The sequence below is a fragment of the Peromyscus californicus genome, unplaced genomic scaffold (genome assembly GCF_007827085.1).
Source record: "Peromyscus californicus insignis strain IS unplaced genomic scaffold, ASM782708v3 Scaffold_7__1_contigs__length_154581171, whole genome shotgun sequence".
In the NCBI taxonomy this organism is placed as follows: domain Eukaryota; kingdom Metazoa; phylum Chordata; class Mammalia; order Rodentia; family Cricetidae; genus Peromyscus; species Peromyscus californicus.
In genome coordinates, this window is record NW_026294595.1 from 65,641,370 (window position 1) to 65,667,942 (window position 26,573).

General features: G+C 35.5%; 2 protein-coding genes across 2 annotated transcripts; both read right to left on the minus strand.

Moving 5' to 3' along the window:
- Positions 1-903: 903 nt before the first annotated feature.
- LOC128101576 (olfactory receptor 4A8-like) lies at positions 904-1,845 on the minus strand. The gene has a single exon (XM_052724826.1). The coding sequence runs from the start codon at positions 1,843-1,845 to the stop codon at positions 904-906; it is 942 nt and encodes a 313-aa protein (XP_052580786.1).
- Positions 1,846-14,312: 12,467 nt separating this feature from the next.
- Positions 14,313-15,254, minus strand: LOC128101654 (olfactory receptor 4A8-like). The gene has a single exon (XM_052724956.1). The coding sequence runs from the start codon at positions 15,252-15,254 to the stop codon at positions 14,313-14,315; it is 942 nt and encodes a 313-aa protein (XP_052580916.1).
- Between the last annotated feature and the right edge of the window lie 11,319 nt (positions 15,255-26,573).

Here is a 26,573-nt window from a genome sequence, read left to right on the forward strand (position 1 = left end):
TTTAAGAATTTTTTTATTCATTTTACACACCATCCACAGATCCCCCTCTCATTCTTCCTCCCACTCCATCCTCGAGCCTTCCCTGAGACCCATTCCCCATCCCCTCTTCCCAAAGGGTAGGGACTCCCATGGGGAGTCAGCAAAGCCTGAAAAGTTCAGTTGAGGTAGGAAAAGGTAGGGAGGGAAGATGAAGGTGGGTAGGAGAGGAGGAAGATCTGGGAGTAGGTATGGAAGGAGAAAAAAACATAATCAAAATATATTACATGACAAAATTTTATAGTTGAAGTTTTCTCCTGTCCTGAGCAGCCCCACGGACCCTGCAACCACTTATAAAATAATCACTCAGAAACTTATATTAATTAAACTGCTTAGCCATTAGCTCAGGCCTACCACTGACTAGATCTTACATTTAAACTCAGCCCATTTCTGTTAATGTATATGTCACCACGTGTTCCATGGCTTTACCTGTTGCTTTTACATGCTGCTCCCTGGATGGCAGGCTGGTATCTCCTCCTCAGCCTTCCTGTTTCCACAATTCTTTTCTCTGCTTGTCCCGCCTATACTTCCTGCCTGGCTACTGGCCAATCAGCATTTTATTTATACAGAGCGATATCCACAGCAAAATTTTAAAGAAAACCATTTATTAAAAATTTCATAAAACTATAATACACAATTTATCAAAAAATTTGTTAAAATGTATAGCCAATAAAATAATAATACTATGCCCAACCACACTAATTGTAAAAAAAAAAAAAAAAAAAAAAACCAAAAACAATACTTTCCCATGACATTCACAATAACAGTAGTTTCACAATATCAAGTGAATATTGTGAATGTTCAAGATGGAACACACGCTACTACAATTTATTCATGATTGTTGCCTAGTGCTTAGTAATATAAGCATCAAGAAGAAAGTCTCATTCTATTTGGACTTAACAGTTTTTGCAGGAGCTTTCCCATAGAATTTTTCATCTCTGAATTCCTCAAAGTATATATTAAAGGATTCAACATGGGAGTGACAATAGTATAAAATACAGTAATGGCTTTATCAATAGGAAAACTAGAAACAGGTCTAACATACATGAAAATACAGGGAACGAAAAAGAGGACAACCACAGTGATATGGGAGCTGCAGGTGAAAAGGGCTTTACGCCTTCCTTCCTGACTGTGATTCTTGAGAGATCTTAGGATGATTCCATAGGAGAGTAGGAGGAGGATGAAGATCACTACACACATGGCCCCATTATTGCCAATGACAGAGAGGCCAATGAAGTAGGTGTCAGTGCATGCAAGTAGCAATAGTGGATAGATGTCACAGCCAAAATGGTCAATGATATTGGGACCACAGAAAGGAAGTTTATACACAGCAAGAACTTGAAACAAAGCATGTGCAAAACCTCCTGCCCAAGCCATCACTAAGAAGATGATACATACCCGTCGATTCATGATAACCAAATAATGCAGGGGCTTACAGATGGCCACATAACGATCATAGGCCATTGCCACCAGAATGACAATATCAACACCACCAAATAAATGCTCTATAAAGAGCTGGCCAATGCATGCTCTGAAGGAGATTGTCTTCTTATCACGGAGCAAGTCTACAATCAACCTGGGTGAGATGGCAGTGGAATAAACAGCATCCATGAGTGACAGAGAGGCAAGGAAGAAGTACATTGGGGAGCCCAAGGAGGGGCTGACAATCACTGTCCCCACTATGAGCAGATTTCCCACCATTGTCACAATGTAGATGAGTAAAAACACAACAAATAATGCTTTTTGCCCAGCAGGATCTTGAGTGAAGCCCAGCAGAATAAATTCGGTGACATTGTTGTTCTGGCCCATTTAAACTTCTATCAGGCTTGTTTCAGAGAAGAAGCACAGAAGAACAGGGCCTGTCAAATGTGAACAAGACCATGAATCCATTCTGTCATGATGCTGCACATGCTGTCTTCTACAGTAGTTAACCAGTACCAGGCATTTAGTAAGTATCTATTGAGCTTCTGCTTGAAACAAGCTCCATCACTTTCTGTTAATAAATCTCTAATTACTAGGCTTATCTCAATATCAGTGAATCCCTAGACAGAAATACAGACAGAGGTATCTCTATGACCCATACCTTTAAAAGTAGTTATTTAAAGCACATTACACTTTGAGATGATAGCAGCAAATGAACAGAGGAAAGGTCTTTCCTTTAAGAAACTTGAAAAATGATTGTGACATTAAACTCAAGTATATCAACTAATAAAGATCAAGACTTGAGCTGGTAATACCTATGGATAATATTTTAAAATATGAACTTGTGTAATGCCCACAAAAACACTGATCCTCAAGAATCCATGCCAGTACTATTAAATTGCACTATTAGGCATACATTCCACCTCACTAGATAATTTTAGTCATCATATACATATCACTTACTCTAAAAAAAAATAAGTAGATTTTGAACTGCACCAAATGCCTCCAATATTATTGAGCACACAATTACTTCATGTGACTCATGATATTTTATTAGTTACAGTTCTATGTGATGCTTGTTTGTACTAATTAGTAACCCAATTACAACCACCAGTAGGTTTTTCACAAGCATTTTTACTTTACCTAAACTAACCCATTGCTTTTACCATGTCCTGCATCAGCAGACAGTATACTTTTTCCAGAAATCTCAGGGAAATCTGAGCAGAGAGATAGAGGGAAATAGAAATACAAAGGAGAGAGTGAATACTAATTGGAGCATGGTTTTTATCTTAATACATTCTAGCTGCTGAGGAACCTAACAAAGGAATTCACTGTCTGGATCCTCAAAAGCAGAACACTCAAAGAAAATGCATAGTCAGAATGCATAGGTGTTGGTTGTATTCATTGTCTAAACATAAGTACAAACACGTCTCTGTTTGCATTCTGAAAATCAAGGGGATTGGACAATATTTCACAGTCTTTCCCAGTCTCCCAGTCTCTAATGGTCTACAGCACTGTTACTTCAGACCACTTCCCTTTCTCTTCTGTTGTCATTTTTTTTCCTTTTTCCACATTTTCGCAATAGTTCCAAGTTTACCACAGCTTCCTGAATGATACTAATAATGCAAAATTGAATTTAATAACTACTATGACCAAATAATATCCCTAATCTTATTGTACATGGTATAGCAAGAAAGAATGTGAGAAATGTAGCTAGAGTTTTCCTGCCTGGCCCACGGTCAGGACAAATCTCTCTCACCCGCCAGCCAGTCCTGCAGCCGCTCAGACCCAACCAAGTAAACACACAGAGACTTATATTGCTTACAAACTGTATGGCCACAACAGGCTTCTTGTTATCTAGTTCTTTTATCTTAAATTAAGCCATTTCTATAAATCTATACTTTGCCACGTGGTTCGTGGCTTACCAGTACCTTACATCTCGCTTGTCATGGTGATGGCTGGCAGCATCTCTCTGTCTCAGCCTTCCACTTTCCAGGATTCTCTTCTCTGTTTGTCCCACCTATACTTCCTGCCTGACTACTGGCCAATCAGTGTTTTGTTTTTACAAAGCAATATCCACAGCAGAGAAATACTTGTTCAGGAAAAGAGCAGAGATGAAGGCTGTGGACCCTGCGGCCACACACCTGGTTACAGCATGAGGATTATTCCTGTTGTATCATCCTGATCTTGACCATCTTAGTAAGTCTCCCTCTGCCTCTGTTGCACCATTTGTACCACAGGGACTTCCATAATATCCCTCTCCTAGAGTGCTCTGTTGGTGTTCTTATGAAATGTCTAACCACTGCCCACTCAGCACATCAGACATCTCAGTGGCGGCTATGATCACTGTTCTTGGATGTTTTCCTGTGAGTATCCACTGACAATAAGTCATGAGAATTTCTGTCTGTTAACAGGAATGTTGACCTATTCTGGGTGAGAAAAAAAGCAGAATATGTGTGCCTCATGAACCATTTTCTTGACTTGAATTAAACTCATATATTCAATTCTTAGGAATTATTTATATATATATATAAATTCATTTTTACATGTAAAATATTATCAATATTTACCAGTGAAGATATATATTTGGACTAGCTCTCAGAAGCAAGATACCATTTGCATGAACTTGTCATAAAGAAGGATATGTGCAGAGTCAGAGCAGCTGTAGAAGCAGTTGAGATGGAACTTACACTAATGTCTCATTCACATATATGCTTCCATTTTAGTCAGAACATCTATCAGCGTCATTCCTGAAGTTACCAACTGCCATAGAACATAGGAATATTGTATCACTTATGCCCAATTCTGTCTTCTACATTTTGCATCTACACAGTTCAGTTGCGTTCACTATTGATATGCATTGGTTTTCAACAGGCCAAACATTCTAGGGTCCTATGTGATTATTTATGTAATAGGGAAAAAACAGAGCATAATAGCTATACCATACTAGACCTATATATAATATACATTATCAAAGGGTCGATTCTATAAACACTGAAGTATAGTATGACTGCTTTCATTTTGAACTACTGCTAACACACTTCTTGAAAAACAATAGTATAATCCATTATTAAAAACATGTCTTGCCTTGGAGGAGATGGGGATGGGAGCAGGATGCGGGCGGGGGGAGACTTGTGAGTGGGAGGAGAGAGGGGAGGGGGATCTGAGGTTGGTATATAAATTGAATAGAAAATTTCTTAATAAAAAATTAAATTAAATTTAAAAGTCTTTTTAAAAAATAGTCTTATATTTTTAAAAATACTTTGCCTAGCACTGAAATTTTATCACCCAAAAGAGGAGTGAAGTTATGTCACTTGACAAAACACAGATACAAGTGGAAATAAGCACATTAGTCAATTTACCTCAGTATCAGAAGGAACAATATTACATTTCCTCTCATTTATGAGTTTTAGACTTTCAGTAGATACATAAAATCATATGTTCACAGAAGACATGAGGGAAACTATCCAGTTTTAAATACCATGTACAGTAGTACCCAATACCAAACTAACAAATGTCTGTGATAAAAGGGGAGGCATTCCTCTATGCGTTTCTATATTTACATATACTAACATATGTACTGGACAATTTTAAGATATACATGAAATACAGCATCAAGCAACTGAAATATAGGCATTTGATCTTGCACAACTTAAGCATGTGTGAGGATACCAAATTTTAATCACCATATTTAAAATATCTAAAATGATTATGCATCCTTTTTAACAAAGCACATGAAACACAATGTCCCATAAAATAAAAATAATAAACCACTGTCATTTATAAATGCAAATTTTTCATTTGCTACTTGGCCAAACAGAACATAATGGTGCAACCTCCCCCAATAAAATAAGTAGTCTGTGACACTGATAGCAAATATAATTATACTTTATGATAAATTTCTATATTTAGCTTCTTAGTTTTTCTAATTTACATACTTCCTGTGGGAACATATGACAGAAAATATCAGCTGTACTTCATTATATCACAAGAGTCTTTAGCTAGCATTCCTTTTTTGTAGTCTTGTGTACTCACAACGTGGTTCTTAATTTTGTTCCAGAAAAATCAAAGGTTCTTTTGCTGGTAGGACTGCAATTATTTCATGTACCTATGTGAACTCATGGAACACATGAAAAGATATATGTTCAACAGACAACAAAAGAGAACCAAGAGACTATACAAAACACATTTCCACAAAGTTTTCTATTATCTAAGTCTTTCAGAGAAATGTCAGAATATAAGTTAAAATTTAAACAGAAAATATTTAAATTTAATGTCAAACTTACTCAAAAATTAGGTGGATATTGTTACATTCTAAGACAATTTCTTCATAAAAGTACAAAGATGTATTACTTTATGTGTGTATAAAATTCCATCTAACAATTAGAAATTGTTAACAATCTTTATATGGTCATGTTAATTAAAAATTCACAGACTTAATTAATCTTACAATTAATTATATGCATTTTTCTCTTTTAGTCAGTTGTACTAAAGGCATCCAAAAGGTTTTGACTTTAGTGAAGTTCAGCAGCATCCTCGTGTCTCACAAATAAGCCAGATACTCAACATTTCAATTCAGTGGTTTGAATTACTGAAGCATCTATTAATAATAAAAGTTTCTCATGACTACAACCAGAACCTTTCAGTCTCTATCACTCAGACTCTCTATAAAATCCGTTCCTTTCTTGTTATAATCATTTCCCTGTATGTAGAAGACTCCAGGAAATTAAGCCATCCATAGACTGTCTTAATGATGAATAAAGCACAAGGATAGGATACATCAAGGGATAAATACCAGAGGCTTGCTGGGTCATTTGATCAGGAAAACATTTCTTCCATTTATATTCACAATACTGTCTATGACTTTTGTACCATCACTATTTAAGTAGATAAGCTTGTTAAAATATTTGGAACAAGTTCAAATGAGATCATCTCTTTTGAAGAGATTTCTTCTTTTCAATAATCCCTAGAGGTAAAAGCCTTGAATCTTGCCAAGAATGAGTAGGTAACAGCCAAGTTGATTTGAAAAATCTATAATAAGAAAACAAATTTCCAGTTATATCTATCAAGAGATTATGAGCTAATGTTGAAATATGAAATGTTGAAGTAAGCCATCTACATAGCTTAATACTGGTTAAGGACACGTGCAAAATCTTCACTTCCTTCAGAAGTCAGCTATGGTGTTCCGTCTATGTAATTCAAGCACATAAACTAGACTGTTGATTATTAATGATCTAATTCCATAAAATAGGAGAATATGAACACTTTAAATTCAAATTTCTGTTCATTATTTTGAGAAAAAAATTAATTATTAAGCCAGGCATTAATCACTTTCTTAAAATATATTTTCATAATTCTAGAACTTTTTTCAACCATAGGGAAGAATGAAGCTATTTCGCTTACAGGAATATGACTGCAACTAAAAATGATTACAATAAGGAAACTAAGTCCATCTCTGAAGCACTAATGTTGCATGGTTTTCTATTTGTTGATCCTACATTTTTTTTTCAAATATTTATCATTTATTTTTGGTTGAAACCTTTCAAAACTCTTCCTTCTAGCTTTCTGAAGTGTGAAGTATGTAGTTCTTATATACAGTCACAACACTGCAACAGCACATTGACATTTCTTGCTCCTTTGTAATTGCAGCTTAGATCGATTCAATGTTTCCATCTCTTTCTCTGTCACTCTCCATCTGGGTAGCCACTATTTTATTCACAATTTCTACAAGATCAGTGTTTTTAGATTGAACATATAAGTTAAGTTTATGAAGCTTTGTCTTTTTTTTGGCTAGGTTCATTTAACATAATTATCTCCAGTTATAATCTTGTTGTCCTAAGTAGCAGGATTTTGGTTTTTATTTAATGGCTAAATAGTATCCTGTGGTGTACATATGCCAAAGTTTTTAATAAATTCATCATTTGACAGACAATTAAGTTGTCATTTCTTGGCTACTATGAAAAGTGCTGAGACAAACAAGGGGGTGCTCATGTTGTTTTTACATAATGATTTCACTTCCTTCGGTAATGCACAGATCCCACATTTTTATACAAATATCAAATTGTATGTGCATAGATGGTATGAATGTAAAACTGAGGCTCTCTGAATAAAAGATATACATGAGAGGCAGTGAGTTAAAGCAATGTAAATTGATGGTTATGGAGAAAATAGGCTCCAAGTGCATTATACACTTACTAGAAAATGATCTTATGAGAGTCAGCACAATAAAATTTAACATTTTTAATTTCTTTTTCTTAAGTTTTTTATGTTTTTAATTGTTTAAAGTGTTTTTCATTTTTCATACTGACCACTGTTTCCTCTCCCACCCGTTCCCCCACTCTCCTCCCACTTCCCCCATCCCACCCCCACCTACTCCTCTTAATCAAAATACTTCACAATACCAACATAACAAATCTAAGTGAATGAGTTAATTCACTATGGATTACTCTTTACATACATACTATCATACTCAATAATTTTAGCTACATGCAAAAGCACACATCCAAATGACAGATGTATGTGTGCTTTGTATATAGCTAAAAGAGAGAGTAGAGAGTAGCTACTTGATGGACATTTGTTTCACCACATGGTAAGCTCTTGAATGATATGCAGTTCTAAGTATCTTCATTTAAATGTGTATAAAAATAATTATACACCTTTGTTAATACATCCACATAATATGTGCAATAAAATAAAATAATAAATCCATTGCTGATTTTTAATACATAAAATATATTTTCACTTGTTATTTTTAAAATAGAAAATCAAATCAGTCAATAATAAAAAAATACTGTGTGTATTATGATTTTGTATGTACGGTTTTGTGTGATTTTGTTTAATCTTCCTAATTTATATATTTCCTATGGGAATGCATGACCTTTAAGACATTAGGAAAGGAATATTTAAGTTATACATTTCGTTGCTGACATCACAAACATATATCTTATGTCTAATTTTTGTTCTGGAAAATTAAGGGTCTTTTACTGTATTGATTACAATTTTTTCATGTGCTTGTGCTCCTTTGAGAATAAATAGTGGCTTACAGCTGTTCAGTAAACACAGAACAAATATCAAGTGATTGCACCCAGTACATTTTCACAAGACTTCCCTTTGTCTCAGTCTTCATGAGAAGTGTAAGTATATCCAAGTAATTACCTAAAATCAAGTAATATTTAAATATAACATCAACTTACTGTAAAAGACAGTTGGATTGTCTCATCGTCTGGGAAAATATCTTCAAAAAAGAATCTGTGTTTATTCAAGTATGTAAACATTTAATAGAATAAAGGGAAATTAATCCATCCAACTTCAATATTTACTGATGCAAAAAGTTGATCTTTAAATTAATCAAGAAACTTTTTCTATTTTCAGTCCACTGAAGTGAAGCACTCCAAAGAGGCCTTGCTTTAAGGAGATATGATCAGACTGACATCCCTCATAAATATAGTAGCATCTAATAATACAGAGGTAACTGTTTAAATTTTGAAACACTGATGATGAAGAATTTCAACGAGTAAAATAAATCCTCTATCTTTAAAGATCTTGATGTAGAATCTCACTAAGGCCCCTTTCTGCCTGTTTAGAAACATGTCCTTGCATGTAGAAGGTCCAGGAAAATTGAAACATTCCACAAATTTTCATATTCAAAGATAAATACTGCAAGAAAACTATATCTATCAAGGACTAAATATCAAATGAAAGCCAGCTAGTCTTTGAGTTTTCAAAGGCCTCTAGATCATTTAATTAGAAAAATAGTTCTTCCGTTTATATTAACTGTGTGGGCACATCTATTTTAGTAGATAAGCTAATTAGACTATTTGGAACAAATTTAAATGAAGCAATTTTTCTTTAACAGGCTTCTTCACTCTGTAATCCCCAGAGGTCAGAGCCTCAGATCTTGCCAACAATGAGACTTAACTCCCAAGATGATTTGGAAAACCTATAATGTGAAAAGAAAATGTCCAAAGTATAATGTATAGGAACTATGAGTTGCACATCATGAGGCATTTGCATAAGGCAAATAATTGTTAAGCCAGCATGAAATAGCAGCAGCCTTGGTCCCTGTAGTGAAGGACACCACTACAAAGTGCAATCTCCGTCAGTCCAAAAAGTGTTGAGCTACAGAGGCTGAGGTCTAGGTCTTCCGGTTCTCAAAAATCGGTGCTAAAAATCGGTGTATTAACTTTTGGAAAAACAAAGCTTTTGATTAAGGCTTGAATCTGTATGAGAAGGAACCATAATGAACCTCATTCTTTTTGTCTTATTCTTTCTTTCCCTCCAATATTAAGCAATTGTTGCTATTAGAAAAAAACATTGATGATTTCCGCAAACTGACAGTGTTCAAAGGCTTCCAGCCTAATCTCTTATTTTGCTTTCATCAACATAGTGAGCACATATGCTTCAGACATTTAGATACATCTTGGTTCTACTGTGTCACCAAGGCTTAGATATGAGCTACAACTGATAGGAATTACTAAACAATAGCATTTTAATTTTTATGAAACAAATAGATTAATTTCTGTAATGTCAAATGTATTATTTCCAATATGAAGAGCATCTGTACTATTTGTGCTTTTTAAAAATAAATTTTAAATTTTAAAAATATTTTAAATATTTAATTATTTAATAATTATTATTTAATAAATAGATTGCTTTATATTTTGATGATTTTAATATTTGTTGAGAATTTCATACATGCATACAATATATTATGACCATGTTCACTCCCACTCTATCCCTCCAACTTATCCTAGGACCCAATCACCACATACCCCTCATGACTTATTTATTTACTTATTTATTTGTTTGTTTTTCATACATCCAACTGTATTCAACTAGACAGTCTAAATGAGCATTAGTGTAGGGCATTCCAATGCAGTGTTAGTAACCTACCAGGAGTCACACACTGAAGAAAACTTCCTCTCAACCAGAAACTATTAACTGCCTATAGATCCTCAGCTAGGGAAGAGGCCTGTGAAGCCCTTGCCAATGCATGGTGGACACTAATTGACTTGATGTTGTGCAGGCAACCACAGCTGATATGGGTGCATGAATGCAATCACCCTGTCATATTGAGAAGATAGTGTTTTACAGCTGCCTTCCCAAATTTTTGAATTTTGCAATCTTTCTGCTTCTAAAGAATCAAACTGAATTTTTTTTCTTATGTGTGGCAGCAAGTCAGTGGATATGACAAAAAATCATTAGAGCCCCGCTCATCTACATGGGAAAACTTGGCTGTTTCTAATTAGTTACATTATTTCTATAAAAGGTATGATGTAAAAATACTGTTAACATAATTAAATAACAGAACTGTGAATGGCAGGTATGAAAAAGAGAGTTGAATTAATAACTGAGTACTGAAACACTCTGTTTGGTAGTCCTTCTTCATATGTGGTAGGTATTAGTTCTAAAATGTGGGCATTTTGTAGTGTTATGGATTGCTTTCTTTCATAACCAGAAGACACGGTTTCACGTCAGTCCCCATTTTTCTGTCTTTTACAATCTTTCTACTTCCCTACCCCTTCAATGATGGCCCCTGGGACATAAGAGTAATTGTATAGATTTCTTATCTCAACAACATGCAATTTGTTAATTAACTCGATATATGTCTAAGATGTTATCCTTCCCCATACTCTGACCAACACTCTGCTTCCATTCTCCATTCCATTTCTTTTTGAATGATGATTTTGCAAACCGGTCACTTAATTGAAAATGGTTTTCATAACTAAGATTTTCTGGTGGAGTGTTTAGTATACAGTTTAAGTATAGGATCATGTCATCTACAAAAAGGAATAGTTTGACTTTTTAATATAAAAAAGAAAAATAACATTAGATTTCTATAAGCATAAAATTTTCACTCAATAATTCATTCCATATAATTTTCTGACTCCCTATTGTTCAGGGTTTTTTATATAAATAATATATCAAAGAACTTGTATTATCACAAATATCATATTACTGATAACCTGAAACATCAATTCATACTTCAGTTTTAATTACTGTAAATATGTTGAAGAAAGAGCACCATAGCATTATATTTAAGAAAACTTCTTGCTCCAAAGATCATATGATCAACAGGTAATTCCCTCCATGTTGAGGGTGATTCAATTGTGTGCAGCCTAACATGGCTCTTCTTTGAAAAAGCTTCTCCAGGATACCGGCCATTCCTGAGGTTCTCAGAGTGTAGATTAAAGGATTCTGCAAGAGGGTTATAACCAGTTAAAGTAAACCCAAAACCTTGCTAGTGGGGGAGATTTATAAATAGATTTTGAATGCCTGAATGAAATAAACTAGAGAGTATCTTCCAAATGATGATCCTTACTATTCAATTTAACTAATACATCAGCATAATGAGGAGATATGTTGTGAATATTGGGTAGAAATTGTTAGAAACAAAAATACTTATTTCAGTATGGTATCATTTTTGTCTAGCAAATCCAAGGAATTAACAAAAATTTCATCACATTGGATAAAGATTCCTGATAAGGTATAAGAATTTATGGTTTATACAATCCCTCCTCTCTCTCTAGCTAAAGGTATCTTTGTGGATTTTGGGGGACCTCTCTAGCACTTTGCTTCTTCCTATTCCCATGGGGTCTTCATTTATCAGCGAGAGATGTTGAGACCATGATTGGAAAAAGCACAGGAACAAATAGCCAAACTAGTGGAAACACATGAACTATGAACCAATAGCTGAGGAGCCTCCATGGAACTGGATCAGGCCCTCTGGATAAGTGAGACAGTCGATTAGCTTGAACTGTTTGGGAGGCCCCCAGGCAGTGGGACCAGGACCAGGACCTGTCCTTACTGCATGAGCTGGCTTTTTGGAGCCTGGGGCCTATGCTGGGACACTGCTCAGCCTGGGTGAAGGGAGGAGGGGACTGGACCTGCCTTGACTGAATCTACCAAGCTGAGCTGAATCCCCAGGGGAGTCCTTGCCCTGGAGAAGGTGGGAATGGGGGGTGGATTGGGGGGAGGGGGAAGAAGGGCAGAGGGGAAAGAGCAGGAGGAGGGAGTACAGTCGAATCCATGGCTGATATGTAAAATTAAATTAATTATAAAATAAAAAAAGAATTCATGGTTTAAATTACTTCCACAGTTGTCATCACTAGAAAATGCAGAACAGAAAGCATTTTTAAAGTATAATTAAAATAACACAGATTACAAAAACTCAAAGAAAAAATCTGAAACTTCTGATTGATGAAAACAAACTGAGAAAAAAGTAATGATGGATTCTTGGATTCTAGGACTTGCAGCAGAATAGCTTTTCCTGGCCCCCAAAGAAAGATTTATTGAGATCAAGATATCACCTCTTCTCTAAACTACCTACACAGTTAGCACACCACCAGCTAAAGCTATCCTATTGTGGAAATGTTGTTTGAATAAGATGATTTAATAGGATATATTTTATTACTTTTCAGAACCTGAACATCTAATAATAAAAATTAAATTAGGAAAAAGATCCATTCACCAAATTAAATTGTCTGCAAAGAGATCGAAAGAACACAAACAGAAAATGTAAAGGACATGGTACATCATCAAGCTAGGAAATAATTTTAGGGCAACCAAAAAGGACAATTATTAAAATAATAAAAAATACCAAGGTTTACAAGGCATAGCAGGTGGATTGTGGGTTTCTCACCATAGAAATAAATAATATGAGTGAGAATAAAATGAAAATTAAGTCAATTTACCACATCAATGCTTACACAATTCAAAGCATGAGTAGATTACAAATTGTAAGTATCTTAATCTAGAAAAATAATTACAAAGAATTATTTCAAACTAAAGTTTAATCAAATTAGAATTTTGTATTAATCAAAATAAAAGAAAGCAGTGCAGAAAAACTATAAATAGGAGAGATTTTTTATAAACATGACAATACAGAATTATTTGAAAGAAAAACCCAAAGAATTTCACCAAACCAATTATATTAAGAAAACATTTAGGATAAAAAAACATCACATTTGTCCTAAATGAACTATCTCCATCAAATGCATCCCTTCAAGCTCAGGGACCTATTCAGAAAAGCTGGTGGAAAGATTGTCAAAGGTGCATGAAATCAAGGTGCTTCGTTTTTCAGACACTTTTGCATTTAGGAGAGACTGGGACAGCATGCACACTGCCTGTACTGATTCAAGCCACATGAAATACCACCAGTGGAAAGAAAGTGGACACAAAGTTCCATACCTAACCAAGAAACCTTCTATAATTGATTTCTACTGAGCAAGGAAAAAGTAGAATTCAACTGGACTGTTATTAGGTGTATCAACCACACTCCAGGACAGACACCATGTCCAAGAGTACTTGGTCAACAGAATATGAACTCCATGGGTTTGGATTGCTTTGCTTTGTTGTATGTGTGTGTGACAGGGGTCATTTTGCTTGGTTTGGAATTTTTTTCTCTTGTTGTATTTTTTGTCTGTTCATTTTGATGGTTTTGTATGTTTGTTTTTGGAAGGGCTGAGGGGGGGAGTACAGAAAAGCAGGGGGGAGATAGAGAGAGAGAGAACATGAACTTGGCTGAGATGGGAAGGTAGAAGGATCTGAGCAGATATGGGAGAGAAGAAAAAAACATGAATTAAATACATTGTAAGAAAAAAATAAAATTATTGAAATTTTGATGTAAACTAAAATAGGCAATTCATCAAAAATGGTTAAATGGGATAACTAAAAATGAATTATATGAGAGGCAAATACATTAGTTATTTAAAAAATCAGAACAAAAAGTATTTACAAATTACATTCGCAATACAAGCAGTTTTACAATACAAGGGTTATTTGAATGTTCAAGATGGAACACATATTACTAGAATTTATTCATGGTTGTTGCATAGTGCTTACTAATATAAGCATCAAGAAGAAAGGCTTAATCTATTGGGACTTAACACTTTTTGCAGGAGCTTTTCTATAGAATTTTTCATCTCTGAATTTCTCAAAGTATATATCAAAGGATTCAACATGGGAGTGACAATAGTATAAAATACAGTAATGGATTTATCAATAGGAAAACTAGAAACAGGTCTAGCATACATGAAAATACAGGGAACAAAAAAGAGGAAAACCACAGTGATATGGGAGCCACAGGTGAAAAGAGCTTTACGCCTCCCTTCCTGACTGTGATTCTTGAGAGATCTTAGGATGATTCCATAGGAGAGTAGGAGGAGGATGAAGATCACTATACACATGGCCCCATTATTGACAGTGGCGGAAAGGCCAATGAAGTAGGTATCAGTGCATGCAAGTAGCAATAATGGATATGTGTCACAGACAAAGTGGTCAATGATATTAGGACCACAGAAAGGAAGTTTACACACAGTAAGAACTTGAAACAAAGCATGTGCAAAACCTCCTGCCCAGGCCATCACTAAGAAGATGATACATACCCGTCGATTCATGATAATCAAATAATGCAGGGGTTTACAGATGGCCACATAACGATCATAGGCCATTGCCACCAGAATGACAATATCAACACCACCAAATAAATGCTCTATAAAGAGCTGGCTGATGCATGCTGTGAAGGAGATGGTCTTCTTATCACGGAGTAAGTCTACAATCAACTTGGGTGAGATGGCAGTGGAATAAACAGCATCCATGAGTGACAGAGAGGCAAGGAAGAAGTACATTGGGGAGCCCAAGGAAGGGCTGGCAATCACTGTCCCCACTATGAGCAGATTTCCCACCATTGTCACAATGTAGATGAGTAAAAACACAACAAATAATGCTTTTTGCCCAACAGGATCCTGAGTGAAGCCCAGCAGGACAAACTCGGTGACATTGTTGTTCTGGCCCATTTAAACTTCTATCAGGCTTGTTTCAGAGAAAGAGCTCTTGAGAATAGGGCCTGCTGCAAATTGTAAGACTGTGAACTCATTCTGTCATGATGCTGCACATGCTGTCTTCTATAGTAGTTAACCAGTACTAGGCATTTAGTAAATATCTATTGAGCTTTCCCTTGAAACAAGTTCCATCACTTTCTGTTACTAAATCTCTAATTACTAAGTTTATCTCAATATTAGTGAATCTCTATACAGAAGTGCAGACAGAGGTATTTCTGTGACTGATACCTTTAAAAGTAGTTATTTACTGTACATTATACGTTGGCATTGATAGCAATTTAAGAAACTTGAAAATGATTGTGGCATTAAACTCAAGTATATCAACTAATAAAGAGCAAGACTTTGAGCTGGTAATCCCTGTGGATAATATTTTATAATATGAATTTGGGTAGTACCCACAAAAACACTGATCCTCAAGGATCCATGCCAGTACTATTATTATATTGCACTATTAAGCATGTACAGTAAACCTCACTAGATAATTTTAGGCATCATGTACATATCACTTATTCTAATAAAAAGTAGATTTTGAACTGCACCAAATGCCTCCAATATTATTAAGCACATCATTACCTGCAGCAATTACTTTGGTTCTGACATATTTTAGTACTGTGACATATTTTAGCAGTTACAGTTCCATGTGATGCTTTCTTATACTTATTAGTAACACAATTACATCCACCAGCAGGTTTTTCACAAGTATTTTTACTTTACCTGAACTAATCCATTGCTCCTACCATGTCCTTCATCAGGAGAGTTTACTTCTTCCATAACTCTCAGAAAAAATCTAGGCAGAGACACAGAGGGAAATAGAAACAGAAATGAGCAAGTGAATATTAAGTAAAAACTGAATACTGAGTTATGAATACTGAGTGGATTTTATCTTCATACATTCTAGATGCTGATGGGCCTCACATTGGAATTTGACTGAATTCCCAAAAGCCAAACACTGAGAGAAAATGCATAGCCAGAATGCAAAGATGTTGGTTGTGTTCATTTTCAGGCTGCTGTTTGCATCATGAAAAAAAAGGGGATTGAAAAATATTCCACAGTATTTCTCAGTCTCACAGTCTCTAATGGTCTATAGCACTGTCACTTCTGACCCCCTCCCTTCCTCTTGTGCTGTCATTTTTTTTCCTTTCTGTCTCATTTGAACAACATTTCCAAGTTTATCACTGCTTCAGGAATGATACAAATAATATAAAATGGAATTTAGTACCTACTGTGACCAAATAATATCTCTAACTCTGTTTTACATGGTATAGTAAGAAAGAATGTGAGAAATACTTGTTCAGAAAAACATGTCAGTGATGAAAATTGTGGACCCTGAAGCCACACACCTGGTTATAGTATGAGATTCTTGACCATCTTAGTAAGTCTCCCTCTGCCTCTGTTACACCATTTATACCACAGGGACTTCCATAATATCCATCTCCTAGAGTGGTCTGTTGGTGTTCTTATGAAATGTCTAACCACTGCCCACTCAGCACATCAGACATCTCAGTAGTGGCTACGATCGCTATTCTAGATGTTTCCCTGTGAGCACCTGATGACAATAAGTCATGAGAATTTCTGTCCATTAACAGGAATATAGACATAGTCTGGGTTAGTAAAAACAGCACATGTACCTCATGAACCACTTATGAACTTGGATTGAACTCATATATCTTATTATCTTGTTTTATTATGCATATAAATTCATTTATTATATGTAAAATATTATCAATATTCACCTGTGAAGAAATATATTTGGACTAATAGCAAGCAAAATTACATTTGCACGTACTTGTAATCAAGAAGGCCATGTACAGAGTCAGAGCATCTGTAGAAGCATCTGGGACGCAGTTTACACGTGTCTCATTCACATATATGCTTCCATCTGAGTAGGAACATCTATCATTGTCATTCTTGAAGTTCACCACTGTCATAGGCATGCCTGTGACAGAACATAGGAATATTGTATCACTTACGCCCAATTCTGTCTTGTACATTTTACTTCTACACAGTTCAGTACATTCAGTATTGAGCTGGTTTTCACCAGGCTAAACCTTTTAGAGCCTAATGTGATTATTCATGTAATAGACAAAAAAAGACTACATAAGCTATACAATACTAGACATATATATAATGCATATTATCAAATGGTGAATTCTATAAACACTAAAAGATAGTATGACTATTTTCATTTTGAGCTACTGTTAACATACTTCTTGAAAAATAATAGTATACTCCATTATTAAGAACACGTCTTTTTTAAAAAAATAGTCTTATATTTTAAAAAATACTTTGCTAGCACGAAAATTGTATCTCCTATAAAGAGGAGTGAAGTTATATCACTTGACAAAACACAGATACAAATGAAAATAAGCACATTAGTTAATTTACCTCAGTATCAGAACAAACGATATTACATTTTCTCTCTCATTTGTGAGTTTTAGACTTTCAGTAGATACATAAAATCATATACTCACAGAAGATATGAGAGTGGAAGGGAAAATATCAGGGAAGCTATCCAGTTTTTAATAACATGTACAGTACTACACAATACCAAACTAACAAACATCTGTGGTAGAAGGTGAGGTATCCCTTTATGCTTTTTCATTATTTACATACACTAATATATTCATTGGGTAATTCTAAGATACACACATGAAATACAACATTAAGCAACTGAAATATAACAGATACTTGATCTTATACACCTTAAGCACTTGTGAGGATACAGAATTTTTAATTTCCCTGTTTCAAATATTTAAAGTGATTATGCATCCTTTTTAACAAAACACAATGTCCCACAAAATAAAAATAATAAATCACTGTCATTCATAATGTATAAGATTTTTCACTTCCTATTTGTCCAGATGGAACATAACTGAGCAACAACCCCAAAAGTAGTCTGTGACACTGATAGCAAATATACTTGTATTTCATGATAAATTTCTGTGTGTAGCATCTTAATTTTCCCAATTTACATACTTCTTATGAGAACATATGACTTATAATGTCAGTTGTATTTCAATGTATCCCAGGAATCTTTAGCTAGCACTCCTTGTTTGTGGTCTCATGGACTACAACACGGTTCTTAGTTTTCTTCCATAAAAATCAAAGGCTCTTTTGCTGGTAGGGCTGCAATTATTTTGTGTACCTATGTGACTTCATGGAACACATTACAAGAAATGAACTTCAATGGATGAGGAAAGAGCACCAAGAGACTGTAAAAGACACATTTCCACAAAGTTTCCTATTATCTAAGTCTTTCAGAGAAAAGTAAGAATATCCAAGTTACATTTAAATGAAAAATATTGAAATTTAATGTCAAAACTTACTCCTAAAGGTAGGTAGATATTGTCACATTCTAAGAAAAATTCTTCATAAAAGTACAAAGATATATTATTTGTGTGAATATAAGAAGTCCACCTAATAAATAGAAATTGTTAGCACTCTTTATATGATCATGTTAATTAAAAATTCACAGTCCTACAATTAATTTTATGAATTTTTCTCTTTTAGTCAATTGTACTAAAGGCATCCAAAAGGTCTCGACTTTAATGAAGTACAGCAGCATCCCTGTGTCTCACAAATAATCCAGATATTTAACATGAAAATTCAGTGGTTTAAATTACAGAAGCATTAACGGTGAAAGTTTCTCATGACTAGAACCAGAAGTCTTCTGTCTCTATCACTCAGATAATCTTCATAAAATCCTTTCCTTTCTTGTTAAAAACATTTCCCTGTATGTAGAAGACTCCAGGAAATTGAGACTATCCAAAGACTGTCATAACGATGAATAAAGCACAAGGATAGGATACATCAAGGGTTAAATACCAGAGGCTACCTGGGTCATTTGATCAAGAAAAATATTTCCTCCATTTATATTCACAATACTGTCTAAGACTTTTGCACCATCATTATTTAAATAAATAAGCTAGTTAAAATATTTGCAACAAGTTCAAACAAGCTCATCTCTTTTGAACAGACTTCTTCTTTTCAATAATCCCTAGAAGTAAAAGCCTTGAATCTTGCCAAGAATGAGTAGGTAACAGCCAAGCTGATTTGAAAAATCTATAATAAGAAAACAAATGTCTAGGTTTTTTTGGACCAAGTGACTATGAGCTGATGTTGAAGTATGAAATATTTACATATTGTGGGTAACATTTAAAACACCCTTGAGGAGGAAGCAACCTCAGTCCCCATTCCCAACATCACCCAGCAAACTATAGTCTTGCACTTAGTAGTCTCAGAGAATTTGCATATCTACTTTGAGCTGCAGAATTGGAACTGTGGTCTATGCAGTTGGTACTTATGATCTAATTTTGGGAGACAAATGGTTGTACTATTTAGTAGGTATAAAAACTCTTGATGGAGGTCTTAATTTATGTGAGCTAGGACTATAATGAATTTCATTGTGTTCATTCAAGTCTATAATTACTATATGATATTAATTGAATTACTTTACTAGAAATTGTTATTCAAAAAAGTAACAATGATTAAGAACTTCCTGTTACTGAGCTTTTTATTTGGTCATTGGCTCCAGTGAGTAGATGCTTCCATGTGCTTACTTCCAGGCTGGATCTTCTGTGTCACAAAGACCTTACATAGGTTACAACACTGGCAGATGATAGGTTCCACTGAAATTGGAAATTTATATGTATGTTGCAAATGAGTTAAATCCAGCAACTTCAAATATGATATTTATAAGATAAAAAGCATGTCTAATCAGGATGCTTTTCTTGTTAGTAAATGGAAAAAACCAACAATGGGCACAAATTTCTGAGGTTAAAATTATCACTCAAAGATGGAGAATTGAAATATATGAAGACATCAACTCTGTGTCCTTTTCATCTGCATTCAAACACCTACAAAAGCTTTCCACTTAAAGTTTCTTGTATCATATAATGATTCCAACAAGCCAAAATCTGAATTGCATGTAAGAAAAAAATTAATAACCAAAGGTGTTATCAATATTCTTACATATTTTTAAATAAATAGCACATTTCTCATCAATTCATATGGAAAGTAAATTATAGTGAAAACTGAAAATATTTTGAACAACGATGAAATCATTTGATAGCCTATGAGCAAGCAAAACTATCCGAAGAATTTAAGTACTGAAAAATTATTGCAAGAAGTGTCTGCTTTACAAATTATTCATTTTAGCACAATGTCCTCTAGGATCATCCATGCTCTCCCAAATGATACCAAAATATCACACTGTATGCCATAAATGTCTGTAAGTTTTGTCAATTAAAAATGAAGAAATTAATAAAGTCCTTTTGTCCTAATTATTTTCTCTTTTTTATTCATGATTATAGCTGATACAGACATACACACACACTCACATGCTCACACCCTCACACTCTCACATGGATACACATACATGTATACAAATGGGAAAATGGTAGATGATAGATAATTTATAGAATATTTCTCAATGATCAATGATGAATACTTTTCAGATATAGAGTATAATAGCATGACTACAGTCATAAATCTACTAGCATCTTTGTGTGTGTGTATATATATATATATATATATATATTTATATATGCACATGTGTCCAGTGATCTCTTATATTTAATTGTGTAATGCATCCTCAAAAGAAACAGAAAATACATGTTCTCCTTCTGGGTCTAATCTTGTGAATCCATACAATCCAATTCTCATTTTTTCTCAACCCACCAGATCCAGCAATGGTCCCATAGCCAGAGCAAGGTTTACTCTGACCACCTCCTCCTGCACTGCCACCAATATCTATACTTCCTCCAGGACTTGCCCTTCAGGCACTTACTCACAAGTTGCTTTGCTCAGCTTTAACTACCACACTCCATACCCAGAGTCTCCAGTGACTTCTCCAGAGTCTACCTTTCTGAATACTCACTGCAAATGGCTTTCCTACCAAAACAATCTACAGACACAATGTAATCTCTATCAAAATCCCAGCAACTCTTTAAAGACATTTAAAGGACATTTCTCAGCTTCAGATGGAAAAAAAAACAGAATAGCTAAAACAATAGTAACAAAAAAAGAGCTACTGCAGGTATCACAATCTCTGATAATTTCAAGTAGTACTGCACTGTTATAGTAGTAAAAACTGCATGATATTTGCATAAAAACAGATATATTGATAAATGTAATCAAATTGAAGACCCAGACTTAAATCTACACACTTATGGACACCTGAGTTTTCAAAGAAACTAGAAATTTACAATGTAAAAGACAGAATCTTCAACAAATGATGCTGCTCAAATTGGTTGTCTACATGTAGAAGAATGTAAATAGAAGCATATTCTATTCACCCTGCACAAAACTCAAGTCCAGATGGATCAAAGATCTCAACACAGAACTAGATACACTGAACCTGGTAGAAGAGAAAGTAGGAAATAGCCTTGAATGCATTGCCACAGGAGACAACTTCCTGAACAGAACACTGACAATGCATGCATAAAGATCAACAATCAGTAAATGAGTGGGTCCTCATGAAACTGAAATGCTTCTGTAAGGCAAAGGACACTGGTATCAGAGAAAGAGGCAACCTACAGAATAGGAAAATATTTTACCATTGCCTCATACTATAGTGGACTAATATCCAAAATAATAAACAATACAAGAAACTGGATATCAAAAACAAATAATCCAAATAAAAAAATGGGATAGAGATCTAAACAGAATTCTCAGCATAGAAATTTCAAATGCATGAGAAACCCTTAAAGAAATATTCAACATCCTTAGCCATCAGGGAAATGCAAATCAAAATTACTCTGAGATTCCATCTTACACCTGTCAGCATGGGTAAGATCAATAACACAAGAGACAGCTCATGTGAGGATATGGAAGAAGGGGAACATTCTTCCGTTGCTGGTGGAAGTGTAAATGTGTTCAGCTACTATGGAAATCAGTAGGGCAGTTCTGAAGAAAGTTGGGAGTTGATCTACCAAAGATCCAGCTGGAAATATACCCAAAAAGTACTTCATCCCACCACAAGAACACTTTCTCAACTACATCCATAGTAGCTCTATTCATAATAGCCAGATTATGGCTATTATGGAAACAAACTAGATGTTCATCAAAGAATGGATAAAGAAATTGTGATACATTTACACAATGGAATATTGTTCAGGTTTTAGAAATAATGACATCATGAAATTTATAGGCAAATTTATGGAACTAGAAAAAAAATATCCTGAGTGAGGTAACCCAGACCAAGAAAGACAAATATGGTTTGCATTCATTAATAAGTGAATATTCGCCACTAAGTAAATGATAACCAAGCTACACCTGTAAGATAGTAGGTAAAAAGGAGGTCTCTAGGGTTACAAATAGATCTCCCAGGAGAGGAAAAATAGAATAGATTTTGCTGGTGGAATGAGAGTGGATGGGGATAGGGGGAGGGATTAATGAGTGGTGATATGGAATATAGGGAGTGAGTTTGGGAAGAGGGGGCTGAACCTGGTGGGCAACACTTCCTGAAACCTATGAGGGTGATCTAGATAGGATCCCATAGTAATGTAGTATACAAAGTTTCAACTGGTCATCTCTTGTAGCAAGGCAAGGCTCATAATGATAGAACTAGATTACATACAATTGAGGTTTTTGTTTATTTTTTAAATTGATTTTGTTATTTTTTTTATTTAATTCATTTATTTATTTTACATCCCAATCACAGTTTCTCCTCCCTCCTCTCCACCCATTCTCTTTCCCCACCTTCCCTCTGCCCTGCCTCAATCCATTCCTCCTCTGATCCTGTTCAGAAAGGGACAACCATCTCATGGGTATCAACAAGCTTGACGTATCAAGTTGCAGTTAGAATAAGCTCCTCCTCTTTTATTAAAGTTGAGCAAGGCAATCTAATATAAAGAATAAGTTCCCAAAACCAGTCAAAGCGTTAAGGACAGTCCCTTCTCCCATTGTTAGGAGTCCCACAAGTAGACCAAGCTACATACTGTCACATGTATGTAGAGGGCCTAGGTTGGTCCTATGCAAGGTCATTGGTTATTGGTTCAGACACTGTGACATTTTATGTGTCAGGTTAGTTGTTTTTGTGGGATTTTTTTATATTGTCCTTGACCCCTCTGGCTCTTACAATCCTTCCTTCCTCTCTCTCTCTACAGCAGGGTTCTCCGAGCTTGGGCTAATCTTTGGCTGTGAGTCTCTCTGCATCTGTTTCTATCAGTTACTGGATGAAGGCTCTCTGTGACAATTGAAGTAGTCACCAATCTGATGATCATGGGAGATGGTCAGTTCAGGCTATATATCCACTATTGCTTGGAGTCTTAGCTGGAGATCATTGTTACAGCCCTGGAGAAGTCCCTCAAGAGACCAACATTCACATATGCAAACAACAAGGGCATTTATTATCTGGAGAGTAAAGGCACCAGTATGCTGGGGTCACACATCTGACACAAAGGCAAAATGGGGACTTTGAGAGAGGCTTGCAGGCTCTTTTTAAGCATAGCTAAGAGGAGTTTCAGAGATAGATATCTCAGATTTGATTGACTTATGCAATTGGCAATCATATTAGTACATTCTAATTTACTAGAGTTGGCAGGGGATGGTTAAGGCTACAGTTTTTCCATTTGGAGCAAGTCCAGAGAAGTCCCAGGCCTTGTCCTTATTTGGTTATTACCTTGAGTTATTGACTTTTGGGGCTGACCCAGTGGCCCAGGTTTGGTATGTCCTTTCTCCCTCATCCCTGCTGTCAGGGACATTGGAAATTGATGGTGCTTTGTTCACAGCTTCCTCAGAAACTACCTGCTCCATTTCAAGAAGCAAGAACTGAGGCCTAGTTCTTAACTAAGTTATTAGGAGCCTGTTGTAATATTTACCTGGCCTTGTACCAGGTTTCTATCTGACCCCAAAATGTCCCCCCTTTCCAGTCATCCCTTTCAGTATTCTTCTATTCCATCCACTCCCAACACTGTTGTGAATATTTGATTTTGATCACACTATGAAACCTGAAACCATATTAATAAAATCAACCTTGGCTCAGGAGGCCCAGGCAGCAACTACTTGATAGGAATTAGTCATAGAAAGTACTGAGGACCCAGAAAGATGTATACAAAGATACACAGGAAGGCGTAAAGAAGGACTTAGATATTTACAACATTTTTTTGTTCAAGATGAGTGGAGATATACTTCTCTTGCTGGGTGGCTGGCCATAAAGGAAGGTCAGCTGGTTGCTTTTCAGCTTCTCTGAGCTAGCAGGTTTTCTCCCTAACATCTGACTTTGGAGTCTTTATTGCTAAATAGAACAATAGAGACTTATTAAAAAATAAAATTAAAAAAAAAAACCTACATTTGGCAGCAGCAGAGAGCCAGTGCAGGCAGGACCAGAAATCCCACCAGGCCACAGACTGACTGGTGGACCACTAATAGTGGGGCCACGTGGCTGCAGACAGTAGTTAAAATATTAGATTCAGGTGCAGCTGCAAAGCTAAGCCAACAGAAAAACATCTGGCATTACGTTATGGAGCATGACCAAACAAATGGAGAAGCCACACCATCCAGAAGTGCAGCAGTTGGATGTTTCCCTCACAAGCTTCTGCTCCCGCCACTGACACAGCTTTCAGAGACTCGAGAGGGCGGCGGCTCCTGGTTCATTGTGGAATGAATCTTGAGCTCGCTGCTGACTTTGCTGCTATGGGAAAACTGAAAGGTCAGCAGATTGGTGAGACACCCGGAAAATTCTTAAGGGGAGAGTTAAATAATTTTAAATATTAAAAAGAAAAATCTTTCCCACACTAAGAATGGGAAATATCACAATGTAGGTAGGGAGTTAGGACTCTGAATGGTGCTACAATGGATAGATTGAAAACGGGAAAAAATAAATGAGGGGGTAACTGACTTAGCTGAGATTGACATAATGTCGATTATAATTACTATCAGTTTGGCAATTCATATTTCATCCTTTAAAAAGTGGTTTGATTACTGTGCCAAATATAAAAACTTGACTGATCAGGCCCCAGCCTTCAGGAGTATGCAGAAGGTATGGCAAAGTCTGTCATTGGACTAATAAATGCAAATTAACAAGGGGCAAGCAAGGTAACCCTTTGTCATTGGGAAATGCCTTAGGGGGTCTCCTATAGGCCTCATTATCAAATAAGGCTCAATCCCTCCCTGTCAGCATTGTAGACACTCATCCACAGAATGACTAAAAGACATAATACCTATTGTTAAAAAACATACTGCTCTGAAAGTGAAAAAGGACAAAACAGCTTTAGTAGATAAAACAAAAAATTCAGGAGAGAACATATCACCAGTATGTTGACAAACTTCTATAAACGATCAAAGACCAAAGTATAAAATACAAATAAATGGCATTTTAATTGAAGGTCTCATAGATGCAGAAACAGGTGTAACAATAATTTCACCAAAATCTTGGCATCCAGGTTGACCTCTTCAAGAGGTAAATATTCAGCTTCTATGGACTGGACTTTAGCTCAGGTAAAACAAAGTACAAGGTGGGTCAAATGTATAGTGTCAGAAAAACAGGTAGGGAAATTAAAGCCACATGTGGCTAATGGAGCAATGAATTTATGGGGACGTGATTTATTACAGCCATGGAAAACACACATTAACATTTCTTCAATCTCAGAAACAAACCATAAAATAAAGAATACTTCTGAGAGAAATATTAAAAGATATTATCAAGAACAGTCACAGATCGTTCAGATTGAACGTATCAGGACATAACCACTGTTGGTCTTTCAAAGATATCAACAGCCTTCCCTTTAAAATAGTTAACTGGCAAACCTGTTTGGGTGGAACAATGGCCTTTGACATCAGAAAAATTACAGGCATTAGAACAGCTGGTACAGGAGCAGCTAAATGCCCAACATAGTGAAGAAATGACCAGTCCTTGGAATTCTCCTATATTTGTCATTAAAAAGAAATCTGAGAAAACAGAGAATGGCCACAGATCTGAGAGCTATAGGTGAGGTGAGCCAGCCAATGGGCTCCTTACAACCTGGAATTCTCTTCTTTCTTTGTTATGTAAATGGTGGTCTATTATAGAAATTGATTTAAAAGGCTTCTTTTTTACTATACCTTTACACAAACAGAATAGAGAAAATTTTGCCTTCACAGTGCCTACTTTTAATAATTCCCAGCCTGTTAAAAAGTACCATTGGAAAATTCTTCCACAAAGAATGTTAAACACCCCCACCTTGTGCCAATATTTTGTACAACAATCATTAAAATAATTTGTAGACAATTTCCTCAATCTTTAATTTACTGTTATATGGATGATATCTTACTAGCTGATTCAGATACAGATAC